The 20988-nt window shown below is 36.5% G+C and overlaps 1 protein-coding gene across 5 annotated transcripts in view; it reads left to right on the top strand.

Moving 5' to 3' along the window:
- The window catches only part of WDFY2 (WD repeat and FYVE domain containing 2), a 322692-nt gene that overhangs the window by 245275 nt on the left and 56429 nt on the right, over window positions 1-20988 (top strand). For all 5 annotated transcript variants that reach the window (XR_004247762.2, XM_058437932.1, XM_058437933.1 and 2 more), the window contains one exon: window positions 14297-14351. Coding sequence is in view for 4 of the 5 variants with exons in the window: in XM_058437932.1 (XP_058293915.1) it covers window positions 14297-14351 (55 nt within the window). In the remaining variant the exon portion in view is untranslated. The remainder of the gene's footprint in view (window positions 1-14296; window positions 14352-20988) is intronic.

Here is a 20988-nt window from a genome sequence, read left to right on the forward strand (position 1 = left end):
TGATAGCTTTCATTTAATGCAGACTATGATCAATAGCCTAAAAGAGCTACAGAGTCTCTTGAAATTCAGAACAGAAAGCTCCATCCTACCTGAGGTGATTATATGAAAGCAGACCATTCAGAAGGATAGGTTTGAAAAATGATGAAGATTGGGGAAATGAGACACTAGATCAAAGGCTAGGAAATGTGGATGCACAGGTCACTGTCAAAGATAAATGTAGTTTACTTGGAAATGCATTGGAAGGGGCTTGGATTCAAGAAGGATGTAAGGATCTGATGACTAAATGTGTAGGAGAAATTGAGTGGGGAGAAGGGGTAGTTGGCAAAAATAACTCCCAACCAAGCTTGTGTTCAGTCAGTACACAGTTGCTGCTGTCTGCAGCCAGCATCTGTTCTGATTAGCCGGTGTCCATGGCCAACCATTTGGTCCTGCTTCCAGGTGTCAGACTTGGGTAACAGGGATCATGATGGAGGCATTAGTGGTGTGTGGTGCTTTCTGCTTATTTTTCTTTTGTGTTTGTTATAATGCATTGCCACCTGGATTTTCTGAAGAGTGTAGTGACTTCAGAATTTGTACTTTAGTTTTTTTCTTTGCTCATAGAGATTCAGTGAAATACTCTCCTGAGTTTTAATGTCATTTTGAGGGGGCTCTTTGAGGTTTGTGTGAGTCAAAAGATCAGTGGATAAAAAATCGAGAGACAGACCCCACATTTTAAGTGTGGGCTATGCAACATGCAACCGAGTAAGCCTCTGACCCTGAGACTTTTTCCTTAGTATCTTTAGACTTTCATTTCCCTATCTAAAAAATGAGTCATTGTGCTAGGTAATCTCTAAGACCCCTTACAAACTCCAAAACTCCACAAAATCCAAAACTTAACAACCAAAGATCCAAACTTCTTTCACCAGCAGCTTTCCTGAGTAGAGAAACAGTAATTGTCAGCCTCATAACTATTAGGCTAAATATTATGATGTTAGGTGCAAGCAGTTTTCAATTTCAGCAGGCAACTTTTTTGTTCAGAATAATTTTCTCAAAAGTTTTGAGCTATTTTTTCTTTTTAAAAATAAATATCGGCAACTAAACTATCTAAACTGATCTCATATCATTTGCTGTTTAATATTACAGCAGAATTTTTATGTGTATAAATGTTATTTAAAATATACAACACCTTCTTTCACTGAAGGGTGGCAGGGGCACAGAATACTTTAGCTAGCAGCTTTCTTTGTGTGACACATCAGTGTTCTGGCTTCAGAGTTTGGCCATGAGCAGGATATTCCCCATTCACTGAATAACTTCCAAGAGCATCTGTCCTTAAGATTCTGAAATTTGCCAGAGGTGGTCTTGAAAGTGGTTACATCCAAACCTGTGTGTCTTTTCTCTTTTACCTTCTCCCTTCCATCCTCTTGGGAGGGATATTATTGAGAAACCAACTGCATATGGTTACTTGCCGTCAGTGTTGGGCAACCGGGAGTGGGAGGGCACAAAAACCTGTTACCGTTGATGAGAAAAGATGATGACAGGTAAACTGTGAAGCATCCAGGCAGACTAGAGGGGCAGCAGCCAGACAAACAGTTCATGTGTGGAGAAACCTTGAAATTGCTTTGTTTTGCGTGTTATATGTGTAAACCTGAATTTGAGGAAGAATTTATAGGAAGAATTTGTAAACCTGAATTTGTCTCTTTGTAGGTGATATGTGGAATCTGGAGAGGCAAGCAGCTGCTGTGGTTGCACAAACCCCAGTTATCTTTAGTTTTCTTGTTTCCGACGCTTCCATGTAGTGTGGCATATGCCCATCTTAGAAATGTGACATGGGGTTTCCTATGGAGCTCAGAGCCTAGGTGGGGGATTTGCATTTGAGGCATCCCTTCCCCCCACTTTTTAAAATACATGTGGTCAGAAAAGATTAGGCTCATAAGCATTTGACCGGAGGGGAAAAAGGCACCTACCCTCTGGGTTCCTGGGTGAAACAATGTCCCATTGTTTGGTAGCCAGTGAAACCTCTTTTCATAATTATAAACAAACAAGAATAATCTTTGAACTCTGTAGGCACATTTGCAGAATCTGAAATGAAGATTAAGCAAAGCCTAACATCAAGTCAGTCACTGAAACCAGTAGTTTTCAAACTGTGATCTGTGAGATGAAAGCTATTTTCATAATAATACTAAGATGTGATTTGCCTTTTTCACTCTCATTTTCTAAGAAATGTGCAAATTGTATGCAGAAGCAGGATGGGGATCTGTCTTCTGTTAAGCTATGCATTAATGAGATTTGCTAAAATGGAAAACAGTGCCACTCTTTTCACTAAATTTTTTTGTTTTGGAAAAATAGTTATTTTTTATAGATTGTTATTTATATTAACATGTAATACATTTGCTATTGTTATTTTAATGAATTAATATTTAAAAATGTTTCCATTTTAATTTAGAACATGATATATTTTAGTCAGTGCCACCCACATAAATAAAAGCTCATCAGAGCCCTTAGTAGTTTTTTTTTTTTTTTAGGAGTAAAGGGAACCTAAGACCCAAAAGTTTGAGAACTGCTGACTTAAACAAAAAGACAACCAAAGGGTGCAAGTTCTAGGCCACTGGTTGTTTAAGTGTGGAGATAGCCATAAGTAAGAAGCATTAAGTATCTTAGAGGGACTTTCTTAGAGCCATTCTTATGGGATTTGACAGTTTATGGGGGTTTTTTTTAGAGCAGTTTTAGGTTCACAGCAAATTGAGAAGAAGGTACAGAGACTTCCCACACACCCCCTTCCACATACATGCATAGCCTTCCTCATCGTCAACATCCCCTACCAGAGTGATATGTTTGTTAAAACTGATGAACCTACATCATTAATGCCTCTTTACCACACACAGTCCATAGGTTACAGTAGGATTCACTCTTGGTGATGTCCATCCTATGGGTTTGGACAACTGTGTAATGACTTGTGTTCACCATTGTAGTATCATACAGAGTAGTCTTAACTACCCTAAAAATCCTCTGTGCTTTGTGATGGCCATGTGCACACTCCAGTTATGAGAGAACAGAAACTGACTTATCAGAAGAGAACAGTTGGTTGAGAAAGGATAATATGAACAGATTATTGCACTTACAGAAAAAAGCAGGGACACTAAGGAAGAAGCCCTGATCAGCCTGCAAGACAGAGGGTAACTAGTACAGCTTCATTGGCCAGTAACTTTCCCATTATACTTTCTCTTTACAGTAAATCCTCTCTTTTCTAGTCATCTGAGGTCCTTGCAACCAAAAGAGCCAAATAAAACCTAGAATAACACAAGTATGGGGATTATAAGGACCAGCACAGTTTTTATGATTAAGACTTGGTTTTGATTCTCAACTTCTTGGTAGTCAAGGCAAAAAGGAGACTGTTAATCTTGAAACTATATAATTTTTTAAAAGGCAGTTTTAAAGGTAGTAATACTTTTCTAATACTGAAGTTAAATCAATCACTGTCTTATGCATAGAGGTTTTTTGAAATGTTAAAAATAGAATTATTTAGCCAGGTGTGGTGGCGAATGCCTGTAATCCCAGCTACTCAGGTGGTTGAGGCAGGAGAGAATCGCTTGAACCTGGGAGGCAGAGGTTGCAGTGAGCCGAGATCACGCCATTGCACTCCACCCTGGGCAACAAGAGTGAAACTCCATCTCAAAAAAAAAAAAAAAAAAAAAAATTACCATATTCTAGCAATCCCACTTTTCGGTATATACCCAAAAGAATTGAAAGCAAGATTTTGAAGAGATGTTTGCACACTCATGTTTCTTGCAGTGTTATTCACAATAGCCAAGAGGTTAAAACAACCCAAGTGTCTATCAGCAGATGAATGAAGAAAAATGTGGTATATACATACGATGGGATATTATGCAGCCTTTAAAAAATAGGAAATCGTGTCACATACTATAACATGATAAACCTCAAGGACGTTATACTAAGTGAAATAAGCCAGTCACAAAAGGACAAATACTCTCTAATTTCATGCATATGAAGTATCAAAAGTAGTTAAAATTATAGAAACAGAAAGAATAGAAAGGTGGTTGCCACAGTTTGGGGGTAGAGAGGAAGAAGAATTAGTGTTTAATGGATATAGAGTTTGTTCTGCAAAATGAAAAAGTGGCGGAGTTTGGTTGTACAACAATGTGAATATACTTAACATTGCTAAAGTATACACTTAAAAATGATTAAGATGGAAATTTAATGTTGTGTGTTTTTTACCACAGTAAAAAAAAAACCAGTCACCCTCATTTCAATTAATAATCGAGACACTAAATATATTTGACAATATCCTGGGCATTTCTTTTTTGTATCCTAGGCATTTCTAAAGCAGATATAGAAATAAATTTTATATGAAAATGTAAATGAGAAGTTTACTAATATCGGGCTTCCCAACTAGATTTTGCCTTTAAAGCAACTTGTTTTTTATGGAGGCAGATGTAGAAAGAAAATACCTTTATCCTCAACCAGAAACATAGTACCTCTGTGTTCATGAAAATTTTTACGTATATATCTCTTCTCTTCAGTAATGGCTTCACATAGGCACACAAATAATAATACTTCAAAACCATGTAATTTCATATGACACTTCTGCTGGGTAGTTAAACCAATGACATTATTCTTTCCTTCATTTTTTATCACATTTGGGCCAAGTTATGAATTCCTGTTTATTTTTTAGATGACCTTCCTGGATGGTTTGAGGTGTAATTTTCTGGGAGGAGAGAAAAATCTACATGGGAAAAGTAACTACCATTTAGTTTTCTTCAAAGAATTGGATCTATCAAGATTACATCAGTTTTTATCTCTGATGTGCAACAAACATGACAAGGAATCAGTAGCAAATAATTGAATTTTAGATGATATTTCTGTTCCTAAAGTAGTGTTATATTTTAAGAAATGAGAGATCATTGGCAAAGTTTCAAATAAGGAAACTCACAATTGAGTTTTTTTAATGTGTAAGGTACTGTGGTTCTATTATTGTAATTCTTGAGGATTTATTTCACTGAAACTTACTTAATAGGTGAGCAGGTGGGCAGTGCTTAGAACTGTATAGTATTCCTTTACCAGTGAAGACCCAGCGTGAAAAGTCAGGGTGACCATGGGAACAGCAAAAGAACCAAGCTTATTGCTTTCTAATTAAATTTTTTGCTGTTTAAGAGTTCTTAAAAAAAAAAATTTTTTTTTTTTTTAAAGAAACAGAGGTCTCACTGTGTTGCCTAAGCTGACCTTGAACTCAAGTGATCAAGCCTCAGCCTCCCAAAGTGCTGGATTACAGCCGTGAGCCACTGTGCCCACCTGTTTAAAAGTTTTTATATTTTGCAGTGGCTGAGCATTACTTTTAAAAAGAAAGAAAAAGAGACATAGGGGTGGTGGTGGGGTGGGGAGTGGGAAACAAGAACTGACCAGTAAAAGTACTTGGCCCAGGGTAGGGGCTGCTGCCTTAACATGTACATGAAATTGAAAGTGTCTTCGTGTGGGGTACAGATACCTTAAATTTCTTCCTGCATGTCTGTTCCTTCTGCTATAATAAAACAACTAAAGGTGAGTAATTTGTAGACAACATAAATTTATTTCTCGCTGTTCTGGAGGCTGGGAGTTCCAAGATCAAGGCACTGGCAACTTTATTGTTTGGTAAGGGTCCAGGCTCTGCTTCCAATCTAGCACTTGAAGGCTGTGTCCTCTGGAGGGGGCGAACACTGTGTCCTCACATGGCAGAATTGATGGAAGGAACAAAAGGGGTGAACGCTCCCTTGAACTTTTTAAATATGGTCCCTAATCCTATTTAATAACCTCTTCAAAATTGCACCTCTCAATAATATCATATTGGCAATTAAGTTTCAACACATGAATTTTGGGAGGGACACAAACATTTAAACCATAGCACTGCACCTAGGCCTTACTGTGCCCTGCCATGCCCACTTCCGTGGATGGAACCAGAAGCCACAGCACTTATGGACCCTGTAGCCTTCCTTTCCATTTCTTCCTGCTTTTCACAAAAGGATTCAAGACGTCACTGAGAACTTGTGATGTGCAAGAAGAACCTAAGGCTGACCAGAAAACAAAATTGTACCTTTCATTTAAGGAAAAAAAGAAAGTCCTGCCTCTTGGCCTCTTACTTAGACTGACAGAAAGCTGAATAACAACTTGACTCAGATAAGATGACCTCTGTTACCAAACAAGAGACATGGTATCTGTTTGGCAGGTGTATTTTTATAACCCAATAGAAAATAAGGACCGTTCTTGAGAAAAATGCCCCAAGAGGGTTGTGAATGGCATCTGTGTACACAGGCATGGGCCTTGTACATTCTTTAACAACAGGGCATGCTGGAACCTTTTAAAAAAAAATAATGTTGCCTAAATACAGTAATACTACCACCTGACTGACTCATTCTGCAAGGCTTGGTTTTCATAGGAATTTAGAGAGACAAAGAGGAGTGGAAAAGGCATTGACAAATGTACAAACAAGCTTATATTATTAGTTTTCTCCATTTTTATTCTTTTTTCCACCCCCAGCTCAAAGCATTGGCTACTAATAACATTGCAGCTTAGTCTTCTTAAATAGTCTTTTTCTCTTTTCTTCTCTTTCCTTAATTTGTTCTGAAACATCAAAGAACCCTTCTTCCTTTCCTTCTAAATCTTGGCAGTTAGGACTGTAAGTGTCCCACGTAGCCAAATACTCTATCCAAGATTGTTCAACTCACTCTGACTACCAGATATCAAGATTTTAAATGGATTGGTAGTGAGCTTACCGGGACCTATGAAACCACTGTTTTTCAGTTTTGGTCCAAACTTAGCAACTGTCAATCTACCTTTTTTTTTTTTTTTTTTTAATTCAGAGTTTACCAAGTAATAGAAAAATGATCTCATTCACAGAAGTTACTATCACATAAATATAGAAATAATTTCAAAAAACATGTAAAACAGTTGAAGAAAATTATAAAAATTGATTAATATACATAAAAGAAGACCTTTAAATGTCAAATCTTCCTGAATTTAAAGGTTTAATTCAATTCCAATCAAAACTGTTAATGTGATTTTTCTTTTTTGCTATTAAAAAGGTTATTTATGTTCATCTAGCTACATTTTTCTGTAAGAAAAGAATTTAGGAGCACATAGCCTTTATATTAACATATAAGTTGTATCTACTGTAATTAAATCATTTTGGTTCCGGCAAAGGAATAAAACAGGGTTAGAGAACCCCCAAACAGACTCAATTCATTGAAAGCAAATAAAATATGGTAAAGATGGCCACAAGTCAGTGTGACTGGGAAAAGTTATTAAACAAATGGTGCTGGAGCAGTTGGTTTGCTTTTAAGAAAAAGATCGATTTTAATTCTCACCTCTTGCTTTATACCAAAATTAACTCCAGGAGCATGAAGCAGCATTACATGTAAGTAAAGCCTTAAAAAAGAAAAAGAAAAACTAGAAGTCAGTTGACTAGACATTTATAAACAATCTATCAAGAAGAATTGTAAGCTTAAAAGAATGGAAGTCCTAAACGAAAATATTATTATATTTAACTACATAAAATGCAGAACTTCCCAGCATTAAGAGAATCTACTTAAATGCAGTTTTTTAAAAGCAACAAATAGTTCCGTGAAATATGACAGAGAAAGGAAAATATCCTCAGTCCATGACAAGCGTATGCAAATAGATAAGAAAAACAATAAAATCCTGTAGATAGAAAAGTCATGAAAGAGGAAATACTAAGGGCCTGTAAACATTTTAAGGTGTTAAAATGTTTTGATTCTATTTTTATCTAAGTTGTAGTAGTTTTAGAATATACGTATCAGCTAGAATTAAATAAAGTAGGCACTCCAGAACACTAAGGGAAAGGACATAAATTGGCACAAACTATTTAGAAAAAATATTGGTAATATTCAGAGCTTTAGAAATATTTTTCCTTTATGTCAATAATTTCATTTCTAGAAAACCATCCAAAGAAAATAATCATAAAAATACACAAAGTTTATTCATAAGGATATTCCTGTTTTTATAATAATAAAACATTGGTGTCCTAGAAATGTAACAGACCGGATGCAGTGACTCACCCCTATAATCCCCGCACTTTGGGAAGGCTGAGGCAGGCAGATTGCTGGAGCTCAGGAGTTCAAGAGCAGCCTGGGTAACGTGGTAAAATGCTGTCTCTACAAAAAGTACAAAAATTAGCCAGGTGTGGTGGCTCGTGCCTGTAGTCCCAGCTACTCAGGAGGCTGAGGTGGGATGATCATTTGAGCTTAGGAGGTTGAGGCTGCAGTGAGCTGTGTTCACGCCACTACACTCCAGCCTGGGTGACAAAGCAAGAGCCTGCCTCAAAAAAAAAAAAAAAAAAAAGAAAAAGGAAATGTAACAGTTAAAGACTAATTAGGTAAAATCCTTTATTGCCTTCCAATGAGATATTATGTAGCCATTAAAATTCATTTTTTCAAAAAATAGGTAGTGACATGAGAAATGCCCGTGTTAACAGTGTTAAGTTAAAAAGGAGAGCTACAAAACATCATCAGTAGTACTACTATTCCAATTGTATGTGTTTCTGTGTACACACGGGTGAAAGCTTAAGAAGCTGAATGCTAATTCTTCAATTATAATTGTTCAATATCTTCCAAAAGATTTAAAGAAAAGCTTTTTAATCCATTTTTTTAAATTAGCTCTCATAGAGTACTTAGTATGTGACAGGCACTGCTTTAAAATGCTTTATAAATAATAACTCAGTCCTCATACAGTCTTATGAGGCTAGTACACAGAAGGAAAGTGAAGCACAGAGCTCTTGAGCAGCTTGTCAAGATCATTTAACAAGTATGTGTTTTAGCTCGGATTTAAACTGGACAATTTGGTTCCAGTGCCCAAGCTCTTAACCACTGTGCTTTGCTGTCTTTAAACCAGAACCCAATGAAGAGAGCATCAAAATGGAAAACTATAGACCAATAATAATCTTAAATGGATATGTAAAAATTCTTATTGAATATTAGCATATCAAATCCAGTAGTGTATTAAAGGAAGAATACATCAGGGCAACTTTGGATTCTTTCAAGAAGTTAAGAATGGGTCAATATTAGAAAACTGTTTAACAATAATCAATTACTTTTATAAATTGAAGGATTTTAACAAATTTCGTTTAATAGATATCAAAAACAAATTCCATTCAATTTAATTAAATTTGGCAGCTACTCAATAAAAATTCCAGATAAAACTAAAATAGCAGTGATTACCTAAACTTGGTCAGGGTTTAGGTAAGTCAACAACAAATACCGTGTTAAATACTACAATAGCATACTAATGCTATTAATACATGTGTATCCCAAAACCAAGAGCTATTTTCATTATGTGTGAGAAGTAATTCATTGGAAATTGAAATGGGTTTGGGGGAAATGCCGTTTAAACTAGTAAAGAAAAATTGTGTTTAAGTACTTGAGTATATTACAGTTAAAATATTATCCCTTCCCAAATTAAAACTTAAAAGATATAATGCAGTTTTAACTCATAATGCCATGGTTGTTTGTTAAGCAAAAAAAATAAAACATTTCAGTACTACAAAAGATTTAATAAAATTCAAAGGCAGACTATTAGGAGAGAAAATACTGTCAATTTACATATTAAACAAAGGATAACTATCCCTAATAATAAGAGAATTTCTACAATTTAGTAAGACAATTACAAATGCAATAGACAAAAAGAACCACAGGATATGCCTGGACCACATCATATATACTGCCTCAGATTTTCTTGATTGTACTTGTTTCCTGGGCTCTCTTGGCACCTTGTTCCACCCTGAGGCCAAAGCCCAGAGGATCTGGTTCCCCTGCTGCTTCTGAATTACATGAAGCACAGCTCTGCAAGGCCACAGATCTGACTTCACCAGTGGCTGCAACAGGGCTAGGTGGCACAACTTTCTACAAGGAGGGAGAAATTAGATTCATGTAGAGCTATGATTAAAATGCAAAGGGATATGGGAGACAGCTGGCAGATAAATTCCCTCTCCATCCCTCCCTTCATGGATTTTTCCAAAACCTGGTGTTTCAGTTCTGTCTGTCCAGAGACTTCCTGAATGCTGGAGAAGAAGCTGGGCATCTTGTGAAACTCAGGCGAGCTTGGTAATGCATCACCATCTTTCTCCGCTTTGCTTTGCTTTACCCTCACTTACTGCTGCCGATATTGCATCTTCAAATAAAGCATTAGACTTAAGCTTTGCTTCACGCTGTTTTTCAGAGAACCAGGCTACAGCAGAATTTGAACAGAAAATTCATAAAACAAGAAATGAATGAAAATAGCAAATAACCAAAAAGTTGTCCAGCTCAATAGTGTAATGAACATAAACCACAATGAGATACCCTCTTGTTTCACACATCAGTTGGGCAAAAATTGAAAAGATGAATAGCATCCAATGCTGATAAGATGTGGGAAAATATGCTGTCAAATGAAGATGGGGGTAGGTGAGAGAGTGCATGGCTGCATACTTCCTGGAAAGTAATCTGGCAGTGTTTATTAAGACATTAAATGTACATAATATTTGAGTCAGCATCTCTTCTACGTAGACATTAGTTCATATGGATATACTTGCAAAGACCTTTCTCAAATTATTGCTATAATTGTAAATTATAGCAGAGAAATGGAATGCCCACTTAAAATGTGAAGTACTTGAATAAAGTTTGGCATATCCATTTTGTGGAATATTATACAGCCATCAGAAGAAATAAGTTAGAACTACGTGCTTCTGGAAAATAGTGCTATGCTGTATTTTAGGTGAAAACAGAAAGTTACAGAATAATATCTATAATGTGATCCTGTTTTTATACAACAAAAAATGTATATATGTTCATATATGTTTGTATAAGAGTTTAAAAAAAAGACATGGAGGGATACGCCAGACTGTTAACATTGGTTGCCTCAAAAGGGTGAGATTGAAGGTGAAGACAATTGTTAGCTTTTTGCTTGTATATCCTATATTGTTTGATGTATTACAGTGAGCATTAAAAACAACTAAGTGAGAGATGGGTGGACAGCTGAATGGAAAGAAGGAAGGATAGAAATAATAAAAAAAGAAGGAATAGAAACTATTTTATCCAAAATATTTCAAATGTGTGTATCTTTGATCTAATTTCTTTTGAACTTTGGTTGGTCAATCCTAACAAAGTAATTGCAGCCAAACCTTTACATTTAATTGTTCGTGAGTATTAACAGATAAAATCTTTTAAAAACTCAATTTGGCCATGTCTATCAAAATTTCAATGTTCATACTCTCTGCTCCAGCAATTCTACTTCTCAGACTTTTATTTTATAGCAATACTGCTGGAGACATATAAAGATATAATACATTTAATGTAATATTTTCAATAAGAAACTAGAAACAAAGATTCATCAGTAAAGGAATATTAAAGAAATATTATGGTCAGGCGTGGTGGCTCATGCCTGTAATCCCAGCACTTTGGGAGACCGAGACAGGCAGATCACCTGAGGTCGGGGGTTCAAGACCAGCCTGACCAACATGGGGAAACCCTGTCTCTACTAAAAATACAATAAATTAGCTAGGCGTGGTGGCACATGCCTGTAATCCCAACTACTCAGGACGCTGAGGTAGAAGAATCACTTGAACCCAGGAGGCGGAGGTTGCAGTGGGCTGAGATCGCACCATTGCACTCCAGCCTGGGCAACAAGAGCGAAGCTCTGTCGCAAAAAAAAAAAAAAAGAATGTTATACTACATCCTACGCAGTCATCAAAAAGAATGAAGTTGATGAGTATGTACTCATGTGGAATTGTATGCATGAACTGTGAAAAGAAAACAGCATTGCCAAGTAGTTTTAATGTTTTGTTTTATTATACATTATTACAACTGTACTTTCCATAGTACTTATCTTTGAGAAATGGTATCACAAGGGATTTTTAGTGTTTATTTTTCTTACATTTCTTAGAGTAGTATATTGTGTTTCTGTGATCAAAAAAGTAATAACAAGGCCGGGCGTGGTGGCTCACGCCTGTAATCCCAGCACTTTGGGAACCCGAGGCAGGCGGATCACAAGGTCAGGAGTTCAAGACCAGCCTGACCAACATGGTGAAACCTTGTCTTCACTAAAAATACAAAAATTAGCCAGGCATGGTGTCACGTACCTGTAGTCTCAGCTACTCAGGAGGCTGAGGCAAGAGAATCACTTGAACTCAGGAGGTGGAGGTTGCAGTGAGCCGAGATCGTGCCACTGCACTCCAGCCTGGGCGACGGAGCAAGATTCCATCTCAAAAAAAAATAATAATAACAAAAGCTGACAAAATCTAAATTTTCTCTATAATTATATGTTTTTATTATCATAGGAAAAATAAATGACCATGAAATTGTTTACCAATACAGTGAACTGGTAATTTTATTTTTAATGTATATATTAAATCCTAAATGTAAACCTCTATTACGCTGTGTTATTTCATACCTTACATTGTTTTGAAAGGAATTGAGATATCTTTTGACCGGGTCAGAGAACCATTTCACTATATTCAAAATAACATGAACAATATGAACTCAGAAAACACTTGGCCAGATAACACTTGTCTTTAATAAATTTATTTGTGTCTGTGTCATGATATTTGGGACCCTGTAAAGTTGGGGGTCAGGGTCAAGGTCCTGTTGCCTGTGATTAAAAGTTGCTAGTGAATTGTTGCTTAGGCACCTCCTAGGTTTCCTTACCCACATTATAAGCACTTTATGGGCCAGCTACTTTACTTCTTTAAAAATTAGTCTGCTCTGACCAGGTGCGGTGGTGCACACCTGTAATCCCAGCACTTTGGGAGGCTGAGGCGGGTGGATCACCTGAGGTCAGGAGTTCAAGACCAGCCTGGCCAACATGGTGAAACCCCGTGTCTACTAAAAATACCAAAATTAGCTGGGCATGGTGGCACGCACCTATAATCCCAGCTACTAGGGAGGCTGAGGCAGAAGAATTACTTGAACCTGGGAGGCAGAGGTTGCAGTGAGCCAGGATCGCGCCACTGCACTCCAACCGGGCAAGAGAACGAGACTCTGTAAAAAAAAAAAAAGAAAAAAAATTAGTCTGCTGTGTCCAATTGTAGGTCTAACTCTTCCAAAACAAGAAGTGGATGTAGTGCCACTCCTTGAAGAAATAATGATATGGATTTTTAAAGTGACAAGTTGAATAATGTTATTACTGAGAAAATCATGGTGAAGAAAATTCATTTGTAGATAAGCTTCTTAAAGGGGGCTGGAATAGAAAAATGAATAAGCAAAGGAACTTTATTGCTTTGTATATTCTCTCACATCATCTCCTACTTTACCTTTGTGACATTTATCACAAAAACAATAAAATAATTATTTCCTTCTAAAAAATTACACAAACTACTAAACTCAGAAAGACCCAGATAGCAAGTAAGGCATTTAGGTGTCTGTCTTCCCATCCCCCCCCTTTTTAAGTTATCAAAGAAAAATCCTGGATGCTTCCAAATATTTTGAAAAGATTAATTGCCCTGTTTCTAAACTCAGATGAAGGCATCAATTTATTATACTTTGCAGCTTTCCTTATGTTTCATAATGTACTCTTTAAGAATACCTGGATATTTTGCATTTGAATGAAGCCTGAGGACTCAAAACCTGGCTGGATCTCATAAACACTCAATCAGCTTCTACACACAGGTCACTGTATGTGTAGATGCATGGGTGAAACAACACACACTTATGTGTCCCCACAAAGGGTATATATAATGCGCGATACAGAAACTGATTTTTTCAGTAAATTTGACATTCAGACTAATCTCATTACATTGAGAAGTGCCTTTGTGTGACCATTATTAATTACCTACTGTGCCAAGGTACTGTGCCCGGTGTCCTGGGGATACAGGGATAAGTAAGATGCAACCTTCACATGCTTGTAGTAAGTAAGAGGAAATAAATTACTAATCTTAGAAAAACAATCTTTAAAATATCTAATTTATTTCCTTAGCAGAAATGCCATCCATTTCCTTACTGGTTAGAGCCTTGCAAATTTTTAGCTGTGGCACCCTTGAAAGAAAAGTATTTTGAATTAGGTTTATCTTCAAAATTGACCAGTATCAAGATGCTGAACTGATCTGGTTTTCTTCTTGTGCATAAACAAAAAGTCAGCACTTATAAGGTAAAATTATGATAACTGCATTGGATCATAATTTTGATTGTTACTTTTAAAAGGGTACAAAAATTCTGAGTTGATGGGCAAAATACTAATGTTAGATGTAATCGTCACGATAATTTGCTTTATTCAATCTGGTTTTACCAAATACAGTCATTCACTTAAAGAATTTATTTTTATTTAATATTTTTCTTTCCTTTTACAGGAGTTTATATTGTCAGAAGATTATAACAAGATGACTCCTGTGAAAAACTATCAAGGTAGGGAGTGAGAGGAGTACCTTCATTACCCAGATTGTAAAATACTTCTTGGTGGTTTTCACTGCCACAAGAGAATATGTACTGTATAATCATCAGGGAAACAAAACAGAGCAACCTTTTGAGTGAATGTTATCCCTGTTTTTTGAATTAAGAAACTGAGGCCCAGTGAGGTTGGGTGGCTTGCCTGGGGTTCTAGTTAAATGCAAAGCCAGATCAGGTCAGCGTGACTCCCAAACCCACAGCCTTTGTCTTCCGACTATACCGTGCTGCTTTTCAACAGTACAGCAGGTTTAGAAAGTGGGTCCAGTAAAAAGCTGCCTTAATAGGACTCATCTTGTATTTGGTTAAATGTTTTAAAATGCTCAGAGTGTGTTGTCCAAGGGGAAGAATTGTGGTTTTATCGTGTCTTCAACATTGACAGGCCATCTGCCAACAATTTTTGGAAGGGATTTCTTTATTCAAACTAACAATATTGTGGAACCAGAAAGTTTGAGGTAGATCTTTTAACACTTAGAGGTCATTTCATCCAATTCTCTTGACTCGCCTTTAATGAGAGGATGATCATCCAGCCTCTACTTTAGTACTTCCGGAAACATAGGAACCATTATGATTTTGGAAAATTCTAAGCATTAAGTTCTTTATTTTAAAATTTGGAGCTAAAATGTATTTCTCTTTCTTCTTTAATTTTCTCACATATCATTCATCAAATATTTATTGAGTGTCTATTGTGTTCTGGTAACAGAATTGTAATAGTGAACCAGACATGTATAGTATCTATGCATAAGCAGTTTATAATCATGGAGATGATACAGATGGTAAGCAGGCCATTAAAACATTATGTGATAAGTGATAAATGTTCCCCTATTGGTGTTTGCTTAGCCTGTTGGACCTACAGAAACAGTACAATCTCTCTTACACATGACAACCTTTCAATTATTTTAAAATAGCAGTGAAAGTTTCTGCCCCTTCCCTTCTGTCTGCTGTTTCAATCTTCAGTGTTCTGTTCTCACTTCTTTTCCAGCCTATATATTTTACATCTCTAATTTTTATTTTATGTTACCTGAGCCTTTATTCTTTAAAACAGTTTTTACATGTATCCTGTAAATATATATGATTATTATTTATCAAGTTTTAAAAATACGTTACTTAAAAAAATTTTTTAATTGGCTTGGTCACATATTTGGGATATCATGTGGTACCTTTAAGACCATTTAAGACCTACTTGTGGTAGGTAACCTTTAAGAAGGTTCCTAATGATCATTGCCTCCTGGAATTTACCCTGTACCTCCTGTGTGGGCTAGACCTAGAATATGGCAAGTGATGGATATCACTTCTGAGATTAGGTTACAAAGATACCAAAACTTCCACCTCGCTTGCCCACTCTGTGCTTTTGTGTGCTTGCTCTGATGGAAAGCCAGCTGCCATGTTGTGAGCTGCCCTGTGGAGAAGCCCATATGCTGAGGAACTGAGGGAGGCCTTGTCAACAGCCAGTAAGGAACTGACACCCTAGTTTAATAGCCCACAAGGAACTGAATCCAGCCAGTACTATGTGAGAGAGTTTGGAAGCAGATTCTCCCCCTGTCAAGGTTTCAGATGAGACCACAGTTCCATTCCACACCTTGATTCCATCCTGTGAGAGACTTTTTGACAGAGGCATGCAGCTAAACTGCACCAATATTTCAGACTCTGAGATAATTAACATTTACTGTTTTAAGGTGCTAAGTTTTGGGGTAATCTGTTGCACAGCAATAGGTAACTAATACATGCATGTAATCTGATAAGTACAAAATTATATTTCCTTTCTCTCTTTTCCTCAGCACTGTACTTATATAGGGTGAATTTCTGGCAGCCATTTTACACTGTGGGCTCATGTGGAGCAATCAACTCAAGCTCCTCCACAGTTCTCACTTGAACTGTTTGTTTTTTTCTTTGTTTTTTTTTTTAATTTTTAATTTTTATGGGTAGATAGTAGGGTATATATATTTATGGGGTAGATAGTAGGTATATGGGTAGATAGTAGGTATATATATCTACGGGGTACATGTGACATTTTGATAGAGGCATGAAATGCATAATAATCACGTAAGGGTAGATGGGGTATCTGTCGCCTCAAGTATTTATCCTTCATGTCACCAACAATCCAGTTATACTCTTTTAGTTATTTTAAAATGTACTGAGTTATTTCAAAGCTATATCTTCAGTACTTTTGAAGCTGTTTCTTGTTTTTATTTTTGGTTTTAGCCTAAATGCTGGACTTTACATCCTGTTATTCACAATCTCATTTTATTTAGCCCATCACCTCAGCTTATCAAGATATTTAGAAATCCCAGTTGTCATTAAATATATTAATTTCTGCCTAATTTTGTGTTTTTCTTAAATGTATAAGCATAAAATGCCATTTCCTATGTCTTTGTTAAAATAATGGTTGGCCTCACAGGTATACGTATATTGAGCATATCACTAGAAACTTCTCTTCATGTGCCATTATTCTTTGAGTCTCTTAATATTTCATGTAAGTTCATTTTATCTACAGAGGATCACAAAAAATTGATAATAGAGTACTATGGAAACCTGTTCTCCACAAATTCCTGGAGATAATGATAAAACGACACTTCTTGTTGTTTTTGTCATTCTTCTTAATACAATACTAGGCCCATGGGAGATACAAATAAAAAAATTTCTATGAGCCAAAACCAAAGAGAGAACTAAAACTCAGAGTGATATACATATAACCTGTCATTGCAGCTGTCTTGGGGAGATGGAGAACCAGTAAGAGATAGATACTTGTGTATGAACATGCACTTGGGGACAAGAAATAAGGCCCAGAGCCTGAGTGAGATGAAAAATTGGAACTGAGATTTCCATAAAAAGCTGAATCTCATAAAGGACTGTACCCTTATAAAAAGAGGAACAAGACTTTCCACTAATTGGCCCTGAAGACTACAAGGAAATTTATTCCTGACCCCAACTCTGGATAGAGGATAGAATTTTACCTTGATAAATCAAAACCTGAACTGAAAACTTTTGAGTTTGGAATATAAATTTTAACCAATTATAACATGCTGGAACTCCATGTTAAGAAATTAACATAAAGTTGGTCCTTGGCCCATAAGACCCCACGGTTACTTGCTAGAAATGAATGCAAGCTCTTTTCAGTTAGACGAATTTCACAAAGGCCCTATAACAAAAACAAGCACTGCTTAAGATTAATTCTTCATTTTTTTTAAATTGTAAAACTAACAAGTAATCAATCCACCATGAGTAAATATTAGCAGATATCACAAACGGGATGATTAGAGTACCAAGAATCTTAGATAATGATCAACAAAGCAAAAGAAGCCGTAACATAATATGTTAAATGATTGAAGAAAAAAGTTTCAGGAACAACAAGGAAATAAAATGATTATGGAAAAAACAGGGAGATTTTTAAGAGAACCAAATAGAACTTTTAGATAGGAAAATATAGTCATTGAAATAAAAAATCAGTGGGTAAAATAGATATTTTAGACACAGACAAATTAGTGGAGTGGCAGATGGAGTTAATGTCTATGGAACATTTTTAAAGTTCTTTTTTTTTTTTGGGGGGGGGGTGGAGCAGGGGGAGACAGGGTCTCATTTGCCCCGGCTAGAGTGCAGTGGTGTGATCTCAACTCACTGCAACCTCTGCCTGCTGGGCTCAAGCAGTCCTCCTACCTCACCTCCCAAATAGCTGGGACTACAGGCGTATGCCACCACACCTGGCTAAGTTTTATATTTTTTGTAGAGATGAGGTTTTGCCATGTTGCCCAGGCTAGTCTCGAACTCCTAAGCTCAAGCAATCCACCAACCTTGGCCTCCCAAAGTGCTGTGATTACAGGCAAGAACCACTGTGCCCAGCCCATTTTTAAAGTTCTAAAAGAAGAAAAAACTTCCAACATAGAATTATATACCCAGAGGAAGTATCTTTCAAAAACTTAAGTAAAATAAACATTTTTTGGACACACAAAAACAGAAAGAATTCATCATTCATAGACCTTCACTAAATGAAATGTTAAAGGAAGTCCTTCAGGGAAAAAGAAAGTGGTGCCAAAAGAAACTATGTGTCTACTCAAAAGAAAGAACAGTATTAAAAATGGGAACTGAAAGGTTTTTTTTCATATGTTATATGAATCTCTTTAAAAGACAATTGACTTTTAAGTAAAGACAAAGTAGCAAGGGGTTAATAATATATGTAAATTAAAATGTGCAACAATAACACAAAGACCAGGAGAAATGGAAGTATACTATTGTAGGTTCTAGAATGCTATATACAAAGAGGTATAATAGCAGTTGGAGAAAGACTGTGGTAAGTTAAAGATGGATACTATTAACCCTAAAACAACTTTTGTTTTGTTTTGTTTTTTGGTATTTTTTTTGGAGACAGAGTCTTGCTCTGTCACCCAGGCTGGAGTGAAGTGGCACAAACAATTGTGGGCACACCCCAGGTTCAAGCGGTTCTCCTGCCTCAGCCTCCCAACTAGCTGGGATTATAGGCACCCGCCACCACACCCAGCTAATATTTGCAATCCATCTGCCTTGGCCTCCCAAGGTGCTGGGATTACAGGCATGAGCCACCACTTCTGGCCCAAAACAACTATTAAAATAACAAATCGAGGACCAGGGACAGCAGCTGACACCTGTGATCCCAGCACTTTGGGAAGCTGAGGTGGAGGATCCTTTGAGCCCAGGAGTTTGAGACCAGCCTGGGCAACACAGGAAGACCCCATCTCTAAAAAAAAAAAATAATAACAATTAGCCTGTAGTCTTAGCTACCAGGGAGGCTGAGGTGGGAGGGTTGCTTCAATCCAGGGGTTTGAAGTTACAGTTAGCTGTGCCTGCACCATTGTACTCTACCCTGGGTAACAGAGCAAGACCCTGTCTCTAAATAATAAAATAAAATAAAAATAAACAGCAAATCAAAACATGACAGCTAATAGGCAAACCAAGGAGATAAAGTAGAATCATATAGTAATTCCCAATTAATAAAAAAAGAAAAGCAGACTAAGAGGAAAAAAGGGGTAAAGAACAGGTGGAAAAATATGAGACAGATAACACAATAATAGATTTAAACCTAACAATGTCAGTAATCACATTAAAAATAAATGATCTAAAGGCAATTAAAAGGCAGTTAATGTCAGATTGAGTGAAAGGTGAGACCCAAATATAAAGTATAAGAAGTGTGTTTTACATATAAAGACACAAATAGGTTAAAAGTAAAAGGATGGGAGATGATATACAATGAGAATACTAGTCAAAAGAAAACTGGAGTGACTTTTTAAATATATCAAAGTAGATTTCAGAGCAAAGAACATTACTAGGGATAAAGAAGGTATCATGAGGGCCAGTCCACCAGAAGACCATAACACTCTTAAATGTTTATGCATCTAATAACATAGTTTTGAAATATGTGACCCAAAAACTGATGAAACTTTAGGGAGAAATAGATACAAGTTATAGTTAGAAATTTTAATATTTTCAATAATTTATTGAAGATATTAATTGATAAAATAACTAGGCAGAGAATCAGTAAAGTACAGCAGACTGGAACAAAACAGTCAACAAACTTGCACTCATTGACATCTGTAGAACATTCTATCCAACTAAAGTCTGTTTTATTTATACATTATTTTCAAGTACGTGGAGAATATTTATCAAGACAGACAATATTCTAGGCCATAAAATAAATCTCAATAAATTTGGAAGGATTTAAGTCATGCAAAGTATGTTCTCTGATCAAAATGGAATTGAAGTAAGAATTAATAACAGAAAAATCTCTGGGACAGGTGCAGTGGTTCACACCCGTTAACCCAATGCTTCCGGAGGTGGGAGGATCACTTGGGGCCAGGAGTTGAAGCCTGGGCAACATAGCAAGATGCCGTTTCTATAAAAAAAATTGAAAAATTGATCTTTTTTGAAAAGATCAACAAAATTGATAGACCACTAGCAAGACTAATAAAGAAGAAAAGAGAGAAGAATCAAATAGATGCAACAAAAAATGATAAAGGGGATATCACCACCAATCCCACAGAGATACAAACTACCATCAGAGAATACTATCAACACCTCTATGCAAATAAACTAGAAAATCTGGAAGAAATGGATAAATTCCTGGACACATACACCCTCCCAAGACGAAACCAGGAAGAAGTTGAATCCCTGAATAGACCAATAACAGGTTCTGAAATTGAGGCAATAATTAATAGGCTACCAACCAAAAAAAGTCCAGGACCAGACGGATTTACAGCTGAATTCTACCAGAAGTACAAAGAGGAGCTGTTACCATTCCTTCTGAAACGATTCCAATCAATAGAAAAAGAGGGAATCCTCCCTAATTCATTTTATGAGGCCAACATCATCCTGATACCAAAGCCTGGCAGAGACACAACAACAAAAAGAATTTTAGACCAATATCCCTGATGAACATCAGTGCAAAAATCCTCAATAAAATACTGGCAAACCAAATCCAGCAGCACATCAAAAAGCTTATCCACCATGATCAAGTAGGCTTCATCCCTGGGATGCAAGTCTGGTTCAACATATGCAAATCAATAAACGTAATCATTCATATAAACAGAACCAAAGACAAAACCCACATGATTCTCAATAGATGCAGAAAAGG

This window comes from Hylobates moloch, unplaced genomic scaffold (genome assembly GCF_009828535.3).
Source record: "Hylobates moloch isolate HMO894 unplaced genomic scaffold, HMol_V3 SCAFFOLD_4, whole genome shotgun sequence".
Classification (NCBI taxonomy): Eukaryota; Metazoa; Chordata; class Mammalia; order Primates; family Hylobatidae; genus Hylobates; species Hylobates moloch.